General features: G+C 47.8%; 1 protein-coding gene across 6 annotated transcripts in view; it reads right to left on the bottom strand.

The window, feature by feature from the left end:
* Positions 1–1,037: 1,037 nt before the first annotated feature.
* Positions 1,038–17,786, bottom strand: part of CRACR2A (calcium release activated channel regulator 2A) — a 154,470-nt gene continuing 137,721 nt past the window's right edge. For 4 of the 6 annotated variants that reach the window (XM_055281072.2, XM_063639881.1, XM_063639880.1 and 1 more), the window contains one exon: positions 8,881–17,638. In XM_055281072.2, the coding sequence (XP_055137047.2) occupies positions 17,554–17,638 (85 nt within the window). In that variant the 3' untranslated portion in view covers positions 8,881–17,553. Of the gene's footprint in view, positions 2,907–8,880; positions 17,639–17,786 lie in introns of those variants that run through there. The other 2 variants (XR_010120916.1, XR_010120915.1) reach the window with 2 other exon arrangements.

Raw genomic sequence — 17,786 nt, 5'->3', positions numbered from 1 at the left:
GGGCCTGGCCCAGAGTTTGGGGCAGCACTTCAGGTGACTCACTTGCAGGGCTTTCCAAAAGCCCTGGGCAGAAGTGGCTGTTTCAGGGCTCTGGTTCATTGGCTCTTTCAGGGCTTCAAAAGTGGCTTGTGGAGATCTTAAAACCCATCTCCTAGCCCTCTGGCACGCTGTGACCAACTGGCACCCATGTATGTCCTTCCATGGCACCAATAGGTGTATGTCTTTCCATTAGAATGAAAAGATCCTCAGTTGTAGAGAAGCCACAGACCCATCTGGGGCACTCGGGCAGGGCCTCACCTTCTGGCTGCCTCCGCATCCATTTCTAATCACAAGAACTTGCTGGTGACCTTGAGACCATGCCTAGCGTGCTAAGCCCAGTGCCTGCTTTGCATACCAGGGAGAAGAGCAGAACATAATCCAAAGCGTTATTTTACTCTGGAATTCAACACATGCTGCTTTTCCTGCGAGAATTATTCCTTTAGTCATACTTAGTTTTGGTTAATAATATATTGAATTTGTATTCTTGGAGTACCTGTTCTCTTTGATGACTGGAGTTAGTGGCTTGGAAGCACATTCTGGGGACCGGCAAGGGGAATGGGGTGGGGACTACGCTGAGAACCTAATCTTGATGGCAATAACAGCCACATCAATGCTTAAGATTTGTTTGGCTACATTTATCGGGAAATTACCAACCAACTCCCCACTGTCAGAAATTGCCATTAATATGTCAGAGGCACGCACCGCTATGGCATTATGAGTCAGAAGGCAACAGAAGAACAGAACTGTAGGGGTCCTTCTCTGTGCTCAGGGAAGGACTGGGCCTCCCAAGAAAACATCTGTGCAGGAATGAGGAGCAAAACCTAGGGACGTGGAAATAGTGTGTTGCACACACAGCTCTATGGTCTGGGGACAGCGTGTCACCAAGAAACATGGAAGATGTTTGGAGGCAGGAGGGAGGTACACTCACTCAGCACCTGTTACCTGCATGCTGGGCACGGCATGCAGATGATGCTACTTCTTTTTCGGCACGAGGCCCTGGTTCTGGACCCAGTTGGAACCAGGAGTGCTATATGAGTGGTCTCTCCTGACTTCCTCCATTCCATACATATTTCTTGTGTGCCTCCTGTGTAGCAGACTTCTTGCTAGGTGCTGGGAATGCAGCACTGAACAAAAGAGATGCCAGACTACTGTCTTGGAATTTACTGGCTGCTGGAGAAGCAGACACTAAACAAGAGGGATAAATATTATGAAAAGGAAGCAGAGGCTGAGGGAGTAAGAGACTGTTATTCAGAGCCTGAGAACAAGAGAGCTTCCCTGAAGACAGGACTTTAAACAAAGCCTTGAAAAACTGGGAGAGGAGGGGAGGGGAAGATGGAGGGAGGATCCAGCAAAAACAGCCAGTGTCAGGGCCCAGCCCGAAGGAGTCCGGAGAGCTTGGCACAGCTGAAAAAGAGGAGCCCGCAGAGGACCAGGGGAGAACCCAGAGAAGGGAGGCCTGAGATACAGTCTGGGTTCCATGGTCAAGGACCTTGCAAACCATGTCGAGGACACATTTTCCTTAGGCAACGAGAAAACACTGAAGGATTTTAATCAGGAAAGTGACAGGACAAGATTTGCATGCCACACATGCCCACCATCTAACGAGCTCAATTTGGCAGTTGTTTCCCTTGAAAAATGGTAATACACTTAACCCATTGCCTACTTCAGAAAATCAGCCGAGAACAGGTCATCTGTAGCAGCGGCAGAACCTCTAGGCACCATGAGTGAAGGATGGGGACTGAGGCTTCTTTTGGTTGCTGTTGTTGACAATGGCTTGAATACAGATTGCTTCGTTTTAGGATTGCCTTGTTCACCCAGAGGAAATCTGCAACCAGCCAATTTGTGCAACTCTGAGATCATTTGCATCGTCCTTTCTGGTGTCATGTCATACTGTTCTTCCCAGGAGGACAAGCCTCCTCCTGGCTCAGAGTATGTCATCGTCTGGGAGGGGGAGGCAGTTGGAAGGGTCGGTGCAAGGCTGGATCTGCGTTTGGGGATTGTTCTTGTTGCTTTAAGCCCTGGGCAGCTGTTTCCAGGGGAGCAGAATGCTTGGCATCGATTTCAACTTACGGAACATATTCTTGAAGCATCTTTCAGAGGCTCCGTGGGTTGTAATGGGTTTCTGATATCATGACAACTGCTTTTTGGCCATGGTTGGTTAGCTCCGTTGGATAGAGCATCGAACTTCCAGCCAAAGGCACAGGCTTCATAGACACGCAGCTCTGTTTCATGGGTATGGATGATGCCTTGAACTCCAGCCAGCCACAGAGATAAACAGGCCTGGGGTTGAGCCTGGCTCCCCCAGTGAGTAGCTGAGACTGGCAGTGAGTTACTGGAACTGTCTGCTTCTGTGCGAATTCTTTCCCTGTTAGATGGGGAGGATAATAACACCTTTCTCCCAGGGTTGTTGCAAGTGTCAAATGACACTGAAGGATTTAAATGAGATCATGTGAGGTCACATGGTAATGCACCCTGGGGCACAGGCAGCTGCTTATAAACGGCAGCTCTTTCTCTTCTTGGAACTGAGGGCCCCAGACAAAAACATGCAGATGACTCCAGGCTCTCCCAGGGAGACAGGGAAAAACAAGTCCAAGTACAGTCTCTCTCCACAGTGGGTCAGAGCGCTGGCTTCGCATGGCCAAAGAGAGAAGGCACAGGATCCTGTGTTGCTTGGGAATAATTCCAAAGGTGGCTTCGGAGATGCCTAAGTTAGAAATGCCAGGGGAATTCAGAGCAGGGCCAGGACTTCCAGGCATCTGAGGTCATTAAACGTGACTCGGGGCCTGAGGCTGCATGTTGCAGAGTGTGGAACGGGCCAGTTGGCAGGAGGTTCCCCATGGTGGCCTAGACTGAGGACCCAGAATGACCTGAGATAAGAATAAGCACAGGGCAGTGGTTAGGAGTGTGGACACTGGAGCCGGAGGGGTTGGAGCATATTCAAACCCTGATTCTCCCACTTCTGGCTGCGTAACCTTGAGCAAGTCATTCAGCCTCTGCCTCAGTTTCCTTTCCTGCAAATGGTGGTAATCCTATTATCTACCCTGTGGCATTGTGGTAAGAGTTAAATGAGAAGCATGCCAGGTGTGTGATGAGCAATCCACAGAATAGCTACTCCTCCTAGGAATTACGCCAGGCTTTGCACACCTCCAGGACTTGGGCACGTTGGGCCTTCTGAGCCCCACAACCTGGCTCCCGTGCTCTCTGGAGGTGTGCAAAGCCCACTGCCTGTGCCCCCCACTCGCCATGCTGCATTTTCAGCATCTGTTTTTGTGTCTATCTGTCTCCCCAGCAGACTGTGATCTCCTTGGGGGCAGGCTCTGCATCCCACTCATGCTGCATGTCAGTGGCAAGTACAAGTTCCTAGCCCATCATAGGTGCTTAATAAATCTTTGCTAAATGAGCGAATGCTGACTTGATGCCATGGCGCCCATGGCAGTCTCCAACTGGCCTGCTGCTCCTAATCTCCGAACCCCCGAACTTCTCCCCTACCCTGGGCCTCAGTGTTCTCATTTATGGGAGGAAGGGATTTGCCTAGAATTAACTTCAGGTCCCCACCGAACTTAAAGAAACTGTGATTTTTGTGATTCTACAGCTCTTATTTTGTGACCCTGGGCTCAGAGCTTTCTAAGAAGATCCCGCCCCCAACTGTGTAGTGGAGGAGAGTAGAATGGCTTATTTTTGGTGGAAGTTGGGGGTAGAAGTGAGAAGCAAACACTCGAGGAGGAGAAGAAGTTCCTGCCCCGGCTGCAGAAAGACACCGTGGATGATTTCCAGTGAGTAGCCGGAGGAGTGGAGGCTTGAACCGCCAAGCTGTGAGGTTTCTCAGTTGCTTGACTGCCAGTCATTAGTGTGTGACTCTACAGAGATGGGCCATTTCTTGGAAAACCATTTGAATAACTGAGAGCAAATGGGATTGAGGATGCTGGCTGGCATCTGGCCAGGACCGCATGGCTCTCATTCATCCACACGGGGACTTAATTTGTCTCTGCTAATGTTGCCTATTGATTATCTCTCGTAAGATTTTCTTTCAGGTGTTTCTCTGCAAAGTGTTTCTATTGAGTGGGCCTCTGGGAATGTGGTTTCTGGGGGCTCTGTGAGGGGAGAGGAGTGGGGAGCAGAGCTGGGTAGTGTCTAGGATCAAGGGAGGCCTGGGGAGCGATGGCCAGTGGAGAAGGCAAACCTCGTGCCACGTCTGCACAAAGTGACTATGGCCCTGACTCCAGGGGTCCTGGGGCCAGATAAGCCCTGGCGCTGCCACCCCCAACCTTGTCCTGGTCGTCAGTCTCCCTGGGTCTGTTTCCACAGGGCGTGCTGCAGAAGTGACTTGTGAACTCTACACGGCTGTACACACGTAGCTTTTTGTGTTATTCCCTCCCAGTCCACAAGCCACAGCTGGCTTTGAATATTCACATTCATGGAGAAAACTATGACCTGGAGAATTTCAGGTAATGGATAATCCAAAAATTTAATTTGACTTGAAGCTTGTAGTGTGCAATCCCCATGCCCTTACCTCATTCTGAGAAATTCTATTTTCAGAAATCGGAGGCTGTCTGGATTTAAGTTTCAAAAACTCAGTGTTTGAGATTTAATGACTTTAAGTCTGGGATGGGGGAAGTACAGTTGGGCAGCCTGGAAGCACGCTGGACTGTGGGAAGACTGAGATTAAAGGTATGGCCTGGCTGGTTGAATGAACGCGTAACGCATTAGAGCTGAGGCTGTTGCTTATGCAGTTTCTTGCTTTACCTCCATCCTCATGCACCCTGGCCAGCCCCACTAATCTGTGCTGACCAGAGGGTGATGCTCGAAGTGCCTCCGGCCTTCCATCCCACCCCATCCTTCCACTCTTTCTTCAAGCACAACTGCCAATCTGCTTATGTCACTGTCCTGTTTAAACCCCATCCCACTACCCCCACCACCACCAGTGGCTCCTTGTGACCTACAGGCTGATACTGAAACTCCTACTTGCCCAGGGTAGGCTGTCTGGCTCTGGTCTCCCATCTCCCATTCACTGTCGAAGCCCCAGCTCTGTCCCCCACCCCCGGAGTCCTCATCCTATGCGCTGCCCTGGCCATACAAGCCGTGTGTCCCGCATGCCTGGGCCCCGTCAGCTTTCACTCTCCTGCTTCCCTGATTTCCTTCTGTTATTTCCCCCCACCAATCGTGAACCCCTTTGTTGGAACGAGGAGTCCCCCCACCCCCATTCCTCCACCCAGAGGCAACTGGGTGTCCAGTTCTCAATGTCCATAGCACAGGGTGAATATTCCTGATCTCAAATGCTGGCAACCAGAAGCATTTTAGGTTTTGGATTTTTTTGGATTTTGGATTTTTTTGGATTTTGGAATATTTGCATACACATAATGAGATACCTTGGGGATGGGACCCAAGTCTAAAAATGAAATTTATTCATGTTTCCTATACACCTTACACACAGAGCCGGAAGGTGATTTTATATAGATTGATAATCGTGTGCACGAAACAAATTTTTGCTGTGTTTTGACTGTGGCTCATCACATGAGGTCAGGTGTGGAATTTCCACCTGTGGCGCCATGCCAACGCTCAAAACGTTTCAGACTTTGGAGGATTATGGATTTTCCAACTAGGGATGCTCATCCTGTATTCTGCATCATCCCTCTCTCATTGTTTTCTACCTGTTTGCTGATATAGATCCTTCACCAACTTGGAGCTCCTTGATTCTTGATTTTTTTATTTTCATATTCTAAGAGCATAGGGTATGGCATGGCACCTTAGCACACATTGAAACTTGGGTGGCAAGTATTTCAGGCCATTAACAGTAGGACTAAAGAGGAGAGAGTCAGGGATGAAATCAGAATGGGTGGTGTGCGTGGTTTCATCCGTGTGTGTGTGTGTGTGTTTGTGCTGTACACCCACAGACAAAGGATGAGTCAGTGTAGCCTCTGAGCCCACCTCCTTCCTGGGTGTAGACAATCAGCACTGACCACTGTCCGGGCCACTGAGAGGGTCTGGCAGTACTCGGGAGGCCTCAGCACCCTGTTGGGACCTCTGCTTTACTAATGACCTGCCGTGTGGCACTAAGCAAGCCATCAGCATTCTCTCAAAGAATTCAGAGAGTGCAGGCAGTGTGGTCAAAGAGGAAGAGGCATCAAAGAGCTGATCTAAGGTCAAGAAAATGCTTGCAAGCTTGTGAGATTTTTCCATTCCATTACTGTTGGTGCTAATAATAGTAATGTTAAGTAATTGAAAAATAGAGGTCTTCCAGCTTCTAATTAAATCAGAATTTCCAGCAGCAGTTGCGGGGGGGCGGGGGCAAGAGTTGATATTATTATTTTTAGGGACAGGATCTTGCTCTGTCACCCAGGCTGGAGTCCAATGGTGCAATCATAGCTTACTGCAGCCTTGAACTCCTGGCCTCAAATGATCCTCCCACCTGGGCCAGGAATTACAAGTGTGAGCCACGGCACCTGACCTATTTTTAAAAAATAAAATAAATTACCAAAAATAAAGAAAAGCTCCGCAGATGATTTGAACCTGCATCCGCGGTTGAGAACCCAAGGTAGCCCCTCACCTGGGCTCATGTGGGCTGGGACACAGTGCAGTCAGGCCAGGGCAGTACTGCCATGTATGGGGGGCTGCTCTCCTGATTCCAGTGACTGCAGTGCTGGCCAGGCAGCCGGCCACCTGCCAGGAGATGGGGCATATGAGAGACCACTTAGCAAGTCTCAAAGGGATGATGCTCAGGGATTAGAGGGGATGTGGCTTGATTTATAGCAGGAGAAGATTGGGTTAGATCAAAGCCCCAGAAGGGTTCCCAGTGAATATCTGTCCTTTGTGATGTGGGGACAGACTAGGAACCCTGCTGCCATGGAAGTTGTGAGACTCTCACAGATGCTTTACTGGAGTTGTAGGGTTCTGGGTGCAGTGAACCCCCTTCCCAGCACTGAGTGGGAAGATATTGCAAGGCTTGTGTGGAGCCAGCTGTGGACAACAAGGGCAATGGGCCAGGGACCAGCTTGGCTGCTCACTGACCTCAAACCCTGGGCGCACCCCTCCTCCTGCCTGGGCCACAGTCTCCTTCCTGTCTGTGATTTGAGGAGGCAGCGTAGTGAGCGTAGTGAGCCAATTCGCAGCCAGCCTGGCGCTTGTTTGTACACACTTGTCAGTGCAGAAGACCCTGTTTGCTGGGGGTGGGGGTGAGAGGAGGATTGGCTAGAGTGAGGGCGCCCAGCATTCACCCTGGGGGTGGCGCAGAGGTTAGGGGTACTTACTGGTCTCTGGCAGAGTTGAGGGAACCCAGACCCCTGTGCTCCCAGCCGCTGCTCAGACTAAAGGCTTCCTGTGCCACTGAGTGGGTTGGAGGGAAGGGGAGAGCAGGGTAGATGGGCCTTATGAATGAAAGTTGCTTTGGGAGGGGGAGGGAGAGAAGGGGAAGGAAGGGGAGAGGGAGCGGGGAGGGCACAGAGGAAGGAAAAATGCAGCTTCATCTGCTTGTTTGTGTTTCTTGTATTTAAGATGCCGACTCCTAGCATATTTTTAAATCCATCAGACATGAAAGGCTGATTTAAATAGACCGCAGTGTGAAGCTGATGATTTCACTTGCCACAATAGGGAAGCTGGCAGGGCTCTGGGCAGGATCCAGCACCTCCCTCCTCGCCAGGGAAGCTGCTGAGCAAATCGCTCTGGGCTAGATAGACGTCCAAGCCAGGTGCTTTCCCCTCCCTGATGGGGACGTAGAGAGAGGAGGAGGGATGGCGGGGAAGAGGAGGAAGAAGTAGGGCAGGGAGGAAAGTGAAGAAGAGATGGGTTAAAGGAGGGAAACTGAACTTGAGAAATGAACTAGCCCCCCATCCTCCTGGGCCTGGAAAGCTTCCTAGCTCAGGTCATCCTGACTCCCTGTACCACCTGTGCTATATCCTCTCACTTCGCCCTCAGATCCAGGGCTGTGGGCTGTAGACAGGGGCCTTGTAATCCTTTGCACCTAATTTCCCACCTGCATTTCTAAGAGCAGAGCTTCAGAAAGTTCATCCTGTGAGGCAGCCTGTTTCTTGCTGGACAGCACTGTTGGAGATAAACTCCTCCGTTGGGATACATTGAAATCCTTTCGCTCTGCCACCACCAGTTCTAATCCGGCCCTCCTGAGTCCCTCAGAATAAGCTTAAAGCCAAAGTCAGCCCTTCATCCCTGAACTGCATACTCCGGTTTCCTCTTCAGCGCCAATCCTTCAACGCTGATTTCTAGTCTTTACCGTAAATTATTACATTGCAAATCTCTGCAAAACCAACATATTTCTGGGTGTTAATTAATGTATCTCCTGCCATAGTCAATGTAACAAAATTCCAGGAACCACACAAGATTTGTGCCACTTGTTTTTGTTGTTGTTGTTGTTGTTGCTGTTGTCATTCAACAGACTCTGACGGTCTACTCTGGGGCTAGGCGAGGGGCTCCTGTCGGCATACAGGATACGAAGGTCTGTCGACCAGAAGCTTGTCCACAGGTGGTGGGGCCACACTCACAGAGAAGCGTGTTCATGGGCAGCGGTAGAAGGTCCAGGAGCATTGAGCGCCCTCCCGCTGCGGAGCTGAGAGTCCGGTGAGGTGGGGTGAGGCCCTCAGGGGAAGGAAGGCAGGAGTTAGGTAGAGGCATTTGTATGGCATGTTAATTTATGCTTGTGCATTTCTAGCTGTTTCCTCCCCTCAAGCACAGTGAAGCACCAAAGGCTGTACGTGAGCTTGTCTTCCATTCCAGCTCTCTCCTCTCTTAATATAACGTGAGACAAACACTGAGTGTCTTACAGCTTCAGTTGCTGGGGATCAAAGAGAATTGAATCCTTCCTTCATTCGTGGAACATAAATGTTTGTGACAGTGTTTCTTCTTAAAATTTTTTATTGTGGTAAAATATAAATAACATAAAATTTACAATTTTAACCATTTAAAAATGTACAATTCAACGTCATTAAGTATATTCCCAATAGTGTGTGCAACCATCACCACCATCCATCTCCAGAACTCTGTCATCATCCCAGTGCGAAAGTGTTTTTAGAAACCATATATGTAAAGGCAGGTCAATTAGGAATGTGCTAGCTGAAGTCTTGACTGGACAGCAAACTCATCCATCCACCTACCTACTGTGTTTATGTACCAGGCTTGATAAATACAGAAACGAATGAGACCAGAACTACAAGGTAAGAACCTCGTAGTCTGTGATGCTGGGCCCCCTGTCCTACTTCAAAACAGAGTGGGAAGATATAAAGTATTCTTAGATGAGTCTCTGATGGAAGGAATTCAAGTTTTACTTCTTCTCCTTTCCCAGGGAAATGGGAGGTGCTCTCACCCATGGCCTCAGCCTTTCCAGTGCAAGAAGTGTGGGATCTTCTCTCTCTTTTGTATATTGTTTTGTTTTGGTCTCTTGCATGGGGAGACAGAGGACGATGTAATAACTATCATTTGTTTAGAGCCTTTCAGCTGACTAAGCTCTTTCTCAGGAGTTCTCTTTTGACCTTCACACTAGCCTGTGAGGGAGTAAGGCAGAGAGCACTATTTTGCAGATTTGAAAGCAGGCTCAGAAGATCAAGCAGTTCCAGGTTTTGCCCAGGGCCACACAACTTGCGTGCAGGTCCTTATTCTGAGTGGGCCTTTGGGGCTAGAGGAAGCGGCTGAGAGAGCCACAGCTGGGTAAGGGCAAGGAAGGCTGTTTTCACAACAGGAAGGAGGAGAACAGGGCAGGGAAGCATCTTTTGTGTAGAGGCGTGGAGCCCAAGTCAAACTGAGTTGTTGAGCTGCCTGTGGGTAATGGATTGCTACTAGCGGCAGCTGGGGAGGCCGCGGGGTGTTGAGACGGATGCTTTGTTGGGCACCACACTGTGTGAAAGGCAGTTGAGTCGCAGCAGCTGGAACGTGCCAACACTTTGTTTCAAAAGCAAGAAGCAGCAACTCATTTGCATCAGTGAGGCAAATCCTAAGGTCTACCTAGGCCACAGGTTAGGGACCTGGGACTCCAGTGGAGTGGCTCACCAGGGGGTGGGCCTTGTTCCTGAGAAAGGATGCTCTGCCCTCAGTTGTTCCTACAAGGTAAATGTTATTTGTCAGACACTGTACCAAACATGTGGCTACAGAGACGAATGCTCCTGCCCTCAGGAGCTCAGTCCAGTGCCTCTAAATCATTGGAGCCCTGTGGGCAGTGTGTATGAATAAGCACCATACAGAACGGCGCAATTTCCTTCAGTGCAGAGTGGCCTGGACAGCCCATGCACCTGATGTCGGGCCACACCCTGACACTCTGCCCTTGACCTAGTGCAACATGTGCTCAGTGAATCCCAGTTCCAATCATGTTTCCCAAATTCATTCTGAGCTTCACATGTTTTGATTTCTATTTATAAATTTTTCTTAAAAAATCCCATTCTCTCTATGTTCTTCAGGCATTTTTGCTTAGCATTGTGGTGTTGTTTATGGGTGGTATTTGTTTTTATAGGTCAGATGGATCCACTCATAATTCATTATGATAGCACAGGCCTCACTGGTCCTAGGAGTCCTTATTTGCTGGGAGAGGAGTCTCTTGGTGCTATGACAAGAGCCTGCAAGTACCACGTTCGAACCAGAGCCAAAGCCTTAATGAAGTCCCAGCTCTGAGAGGGGGTCAGCTCTTGCACCTGACTTAGCCCTAGCCCCAGAATGATAAATGACACACTTTGCCCAAGCTCCTCAGTTTCTGCGTTGATTTCGGGTCCTCTGCCAAGCACCATATGGTTTCCCAATCCCTGTCATTTCTAGCAATGTTCTCCCTAAGTAGGGCACTTTGATTAAATTGGTTCCACTGAATTGTGTAAAAGGTGGAGTTATGATGTTCTTTGTCACTGCTATTGTTAGTAATTAATATGTCTATTAATAGAAACATCAACAGAGTTAGGAAGTGGGGGAGGAGGTTTAGAAGGTGGTTGTATCCTGTTAACCCTCTCCCCTGACAGATAAGAAGGGATAGAATAACCAATAAAGTGAAAAGCCTATGGCTTTTGACTAAACTTTGTTGGAATTTGTGCAGCCTCTTTCTGCTCCCCAGAGGAAGGGAGGAGAGGTGGCAGTGCTCCTAGGACCAGGTCAGAAACCAAGCTCGGGCTTTGATCACAACCAGCAACAACAGGCTACTTAAGTCTTGGGTTTTGTATGCATGTGTACCCATAATTTCATTATTTATTTTGAAGTAATGAAGCTGGCTTTTTTAAAGAAAAGCTTCAGATTTGCCCTGATTTGCAGTCTTCCCCTGCAATCCCTTTTGAGTAAAGCTTTGTAGGATGACTGACTGGATTCTTAGAAGGACAGGGAAGATGATTGTCTGAGCATGTCTGGCCTCTCTTTACTTCCCCTGAGAGACTGGGTAACTCCTTGGGCAGCTCACCTCCTCCCGAAGGGCAATAGAAGCTCAGGAAGAGGGGAGGCGTTCTCAGACCTGAAGGGCCTCCTCCTTCTTAGAATCCAGAAGAAAGGAGAGACCTTAGAGAGGAGGGTAGAGGTCAAGCTAAAGAAAAAGGCCAGAGTCCTAGCTGGGTGGTGTGAAGTGTGAGAAAGAAAGCAGAGATTGGCAAGCAGAATTTGGTTTGTGCACAGGACAGGTGGCTACCAATGTAAGCTCTTTGAGACTTTAAGCTATTTTAAATATGTTTAAAGACCTAAAGTAAATCATGTCTAAAGAACTAAAGGAAAGCGTGAGGATAGTGTCTCGCCAAATAAAGAATACTGATGAAGACAGAGAAATTATAATAGGGAACCAGACAGAAATTCTGGAAATGAAAAGTACAATAATGGAAAAGAAAAATTCACTAGACAGGCCCAACAGCATATTTGAACAGGCAGAAGAAAGAACTAATGAGCCTAAAGATCAGTCAATTGAGATTACCCAATCTGAGGAACATAAAGAAAAAAGAATGAATAATAATAAACAGAGCCTCGGAAACCTGTGAGACACCATCAAGCATGCCAAACGCACATAATGGGAACTCCAGAAGGAAAGGAGAGAAAGAAGTAGAAAGAATATTTGAGGAAATAGGGACCAAAATCTCCCCCAATTTCATGAAAACTATTATTAATGTGCACATTCAAGAAGCTCAACAATCTCCAAGTGGGATAAACTTAAAAAGATCCATAGCTGCACGTGTCAAAATGAAACCATTGAAAAACAAAGAATTTTGAAAGCACAGAGAAACAATTCATCAAATACAAGCATTCCTCAATGACACCAACAGCTAATTTTACATCAGAAACCATGAAGGCTGGAAACAGTGGGATGGCACAGTCAAAGTTCTTTAAAAAAAAAAAAAAAAAAGCTGTCAATCAAAAATTCTATATCTGGCAAAACTATCCTTCAAAAATAAAGGATAAATTAAGGCATTTCCAGATAAACTGAGAAAGTTTATCTCTAACAAGAGAGTTTGTCTCTAACAAGCCTGCCCTACAAAAAATAGTAAAAGCAATCCTTCAGGCTGAAATGAAAAGGCACAAGATAGTAACGTGAATCAATGTGAAGAAATAAAGAGCGCTAGTAAAAGAAATTATGAAGTCAGATATAAAACAGTACAAATTTATTTTTTGTTGGTAACTCTTTTTTTCTGATTTAAATAAAAAACTGCGTAAGGCAATAATTATAAATGTATGCTGATGGGCACAAAATGTATAAAGATGAAATTTGTGACAGTAATAGCATAATAGAGGGGAAAACGGGACCACTTTAGAGCAACATTTTTGTATACTTGAAATTAAGTTGATATTAACACAAACAGATGGTTATAAATTCAGATATTAATGGTAATCCCCAGGGCAACTACCAAGAGAATAATTCAAAAATATATAGAAAATGAAATGAGAATTAAAGAAAATATCTATTTAACCTAAAAGAAGGCAGTAATGAAAGAACACAAGATTTAAAAAGACACATGATGTATAGAAAATAAATAGCAAAGTGGCAGACAAATCTTACTTTTTCAATTATATTAAATGCAAATAAATTAAACTTTCCAATTAAGAGATTGGAAGAATAGATTTAAAAAACATGATCCAACTATATGCTCTCTCCAAGAGACTCACTTTAGATTTAAAAGTACAACTAGATTGAAATTAAAAGGATGTAAAAGATATACAATGCAAACAGCAATAAAAAGAGAGCTGAAGTGGCTATACTAATATCAGACAAAATTGGCATGGTGGCTCACACCTGTAATCCCAGCACTTTGGGAGTCCAAGGCAGGCAGATCACCTGAGGTCAGGAGTTCAAGACCAGCCTGGCCAACATGGTGAAACCCCATCGCTACTAAAAATGCAAAAAAATTAGCCAGGCATGGTGGTGGGTGCCTGTAATCCCAGCTACTTGGGAGGCTGAGGCAGGAGAATCGCCTCCCAGGAGGCAGAGGTTGCAGTGAGCCGAGATCACGCCACTGCACTCCAGCCTGGGCAACAAGAGGGAAATTGCATCTCAAAATAAATAAATAAATCAAGTTTGAGACAAAAATTGTCACCAAAGACAAACAAGGACACTTTATAATGATAAAGGGTCAATCCATCCAGAAGAAATCACTATTATAAATATATTTGAACCTAGCGATAAAGCCCCAAAATACATGAAGCAAACTGAGGTCTTTGAGAGTAGAGAAGGCAGCTTTGTCCTAAATATTTGACTTCCATAACTCATTATAGTGGTTAATATCCTATCACTAGGGTCTCATTCCTTTGAGTTAAAGGTTTGCCTCCCCTACGGTTCTTTGTTAAAGTATAAATATGGCCCTGGAAGCCACCAGTTGTGTTGCAATTCCATTTAGCTGAAGTTGGTTTAAGCTCCGTTGGAGCAGTGACTGCTAGTGACAGAGACAAACGGTTGAGCCATTTTTGATAGACTGTATAGGTATGGTCTGGCCTGGGCCCAGGAGGAAAGCAGGGAGAAGCATCTCAGAGTGGGTAGAAGTATTAAGAATAGAGAAAGAGTGTAGGATGAGGAGCAGGGAGAAAGCTAAGGCATCACAGGGGAACAAAAAAAGTCCCACAGGGAGTGTGGGGTGAAACAAATGCCAGGCAAGGAGCAAAGCAACTGGGGCATTGCGTTGTGACGAGGTTCTTGGTTTGGCAACTCAGCGCTGAGGGCAGCATCAGCCCCTAGAAGAAGCAAAAGGTATAAGAACAGGGGAGCAGGCGAGAGCCAGGGATGGCAATGAGCACAGGCCATTCACTGGTAAATACCCAGGAGTTGTGACCAGGTCTGAGCTGCCGAGTGGTTCCTGGACCACGACAGAGAGGGAGGGAGGGAGAGAGGACTGGGTGCTGAGATCAGGCAACAGGCACTGGAAGGCTATGGGCACTGATAGAAAAACCAGGAAACCAGGAAACTCATAGGAACAAAGAACAGCAAGAAGCAAGCCAGGTATGAGCTCAGAACGCAGGCAAACGGGCTGGGCAAACAGATGCTCAGACGAGGTTGAGTTTGTGAAAGTGCCCAGTTCCGGGCAGATGCTTAGTAACTGTTAGCTGGTTCTAAATATAAAACTGAGGCAAGGCAAGTGGCCAGGACAGCAACTCAATGTTGACAACAAAAATAGCCCCTACTTATTAATACCTCTTATATTCTGGGCACGTTGCTAGGTACTTTACATACATTATCTCATCTAATACTAAAATGACCCTGTGAGGTACACATCGAAAATTCCAATCTATAGATGAACGTGGATCCTGGTTAAGTGACTTGCTCAAGGCCATTACAACGATGTGAATGACACAGAGCCAGAAGGTTTCTCTGGCAGCCTCTGGGCCAGAGTGACAGCCCAGGGTGGCCCTGATCAACACAGTGGCTTAAAATGAATGGGAGGAGGGGAGCTGAGAGCTGGGGACAAGGAACTTCCCAGAGTTCCTCTGGAGTCCCAATTCCCCACTCTTTTTTTTTAAGACAGAATCTCACTCTGTCCCTCAGGCTGGAGTGCAGTGGCACCATCATAGCTCACTTTAACCTCAAACTCCTGGGCTCGAGTGATCCTCCTGGCTCAGCCTCCTGAGTAGCTAAAGCTACAGGCTCATGCCACCACGCTCTGCTAATTTTCAATTTTTTTTTTTTTTTTTTTTTTTTGTAGTGGTAGGGTCTTGCTATGTTACTCAGGCTGGTGTCAAACTTCTGGTCTCAAATGATCCTCTGGCTCAGCTGGGATTACAGGTGTGAGGCACCACACTCAGCCCTCTCCTCTTTTTAAAACGGGGGGTTGGGGAAGAGAGCATTGGAGGCCTAAAGACTCTCCTTGCTCCTTTCTCTCTCCTTTGAAGAATCATGGTGATTTACCCCACATGCCAGAAGGCCAGGCACTAGGGCACTAGGGCCACCCTTCCCTGCCCTAAACCTTGCATGGCCTGTTTCTAAATGGAAGAATGCAGCAGAAAGCAGGAGCAAGGAATTAGGAATAAAGACATTTGTGGGGTTAGGGAACCCCAGGAATGGTCTGCTTGCCCCATAAATCCCAATAGCTATATCTGCTTTTTGTCAAAAGCAGAAGAGTGAGTTTACTTCCTCCATGGCCACCATGACCTTCTAGCCTTCCTTTCCCTTCACGCACGTGACATACATCTCACACACACACACACACACACACACACACACACACTGGAGGGCCACCTCTGGGTGACCCAGGCATCCCCTCTCCCTGCCTCATCCTATTAATGGGAACACCACCACTGCTCTTCCCTAGGGGCAGGGAGTTTCCTGCAAATTCTCTTTAACCTTGGACTGGGGTCCAGGGCCAGCCTATGATGGAAAATAAATATGTCATCCTGTGCATCTGAGCAAGAAGAGCTCAAAGCATCAAATACCCCATCCCCTCGTTTTACTGATGTGGTGGGGGCCAAGGAGGGAGCAGGCTTGCTTAGGATCATGGAGCACCTCCTGGTACCCAGTCCTCATTTGTGTTCAGCACCCTCTGTGGGCTTTCTGGTTCCTGCAAGTGCTCAATGAAAGACAGGAGTCTGCAAAAAAGAGGTAGGTACTTGCCTGGTGACCCAGAGAGCCTCTGACTGTTTTGGGAGTCTGGAAGGAGGCTATTGGAATGCCTTGAGAACTCTGGCCAGTGGCCTCTCCCCTATCCATGTGGCTGTGTGGGGTTGTCTTCAACTATCTTGTTGGAAGCCTGTGGATACTTTCTGCCCCTCTCCCTCTCTGTGTGCCCCACTTGGGTGTGGACTACCCTCTTTCCTGTGGGGGCCTGGGTCTGCAGGCCCAGTGATTGCCAGTTATCTTTGTAATAACTTTCATTCGACTTCCTACTCAGGGCAAGAGTGCTGTAACGGCTGGCTAGTGTGATGCCAGAGCTGGCTGGGAACTCACCACCACCCAGCTGCAGGAATCCCACGGGGCCCAGATCATTCCTCCAGTCCAAATGCCCTGTGCTATTGCAATCGGGGGCGCTGAAGCCAGCAGCTACATTCTGTTCACTTCTCAAACACCAGCAAAATGCCAACATCACAGCCACACTGAAAAAAAAAATGCAGTGCTCTGAAATAAAGTAAAAGAAAATAAAATGAAGTCAGTAACTATGGCCCTCGTGCTGGGCCCCACTGCCTGCATGTCAGTCTACCCTGTTAATCATCACGTATGATTTTTCAAAGAGCTATTTTGAGAAACATTTAGAAAATGGCTTTTATATAGCTATATATACCTCATTTATACCCTCCAGAAATGGTCGCTCTGTTTAGCAGCAGATGGCTTTTTCCACTAGTTTTCTTTTCATTTCTCAGTCAAAGTTAAGTAGGAAGTCAACCTACTTCCTAACCCCAGGCATACACTTATCACCCACAGTCCACCCTGGAGTCAGGGTTGTAGGTGGGGGGTGAGGAGGAAAGGCCGTGGGTTCTCCCTAAGGCACCGTTCCAGAAAACCCAAGGGGACAAAGGCAGCGGGCATGGTGCTGAGAGGGAAGGCTCAAAGCTGGGATTAAGGAAAGAGCAGAGCCCCCGGGTAGGAGGTAGAATAGAATGTGGCTGCTCTGGTTTGCTGCAGTCAACAACTTGGGTATCTCAAGGTCCACGAAGCATGTATAAGACTATCCCTTTGGCCGCCAGAGAACAAGGGCCAAGCAAGATTAACTACCCTGGTGGCACCTGAGTGCTGTACCTTTGGCCTGCAGGAAGCCGCAAGTCGGGCCCTGCATGGTTGTCATGGCAACAGCAGTGCTGAGGCTCCTAAGGGCAAGGGGAGGAGAAGAGGGGTGGAGAAGGCACGTGGTGGCTTTTCTGGAAAAGCCCATCTGTTTCTTTCCCCTAGGAAACTAAGTCAGGGAAAACAACAACAACAACAAAGGAGGGATGGGCGTCTGGGGTCTAGAAAGAGAAAGGAGAGAAAAGACTCTGAGATGCTCCAAGAGCAGCTCTCCTGATGGGATGTGCTTCCCTTCCTTTTGGGGGAGGCGAGTGACTGACAAAGAAAAGGACTGGGCGGGCCCCCGTGGGCGGCATCTGTGCAGGAGCCATGTGCAGGATCAGGGCAGGCTCTGTGACCTCAGGTTTGCTGGGGGCAGTCCTTGTGGGACCCTATCAGCCACAACAGGATTTCTTCTTAGCAGGGTGGCCGACCTGAATGGTGTCCCCTCTCACTATGTCTTCTTGCTCCTTGAGGAACCTGGGAGAGGGGAAGAGATCGTGTCAGTGATGGAGAAGTTGACAGGCCCAGGGGCTGGCAACCTGGACAAGCCACCCTCAGGTTACAGGTCATCTGGGTCATACGGAGAGAACCCACCCTCACCACGGCATCAGAGACAGTCCTAAAC

The sequence above is a fragment of the Symphalangus syndactylus genome, chromosome 5 (genome assembly GCF_028878055.3).
Source record: "Symphalangus syndactylus isolate Jambi chromosome 5, NHGRI_mSymSyn1-v2.1_pri, whole genome shotgun sequence".
In the NCBI taxonomy this organism is placed as follows: Eukaryota; Metazoa; Chordata; class Mammalia; order Primates; family Hylobatidae; genus Symphalangus; species Symphalangus syndactylus.
The sequence above is the reverse complement of the archived record's forward strand: the minus strand, read 5'-3'. Positions and strand labels throughout refer to the sequence as shown.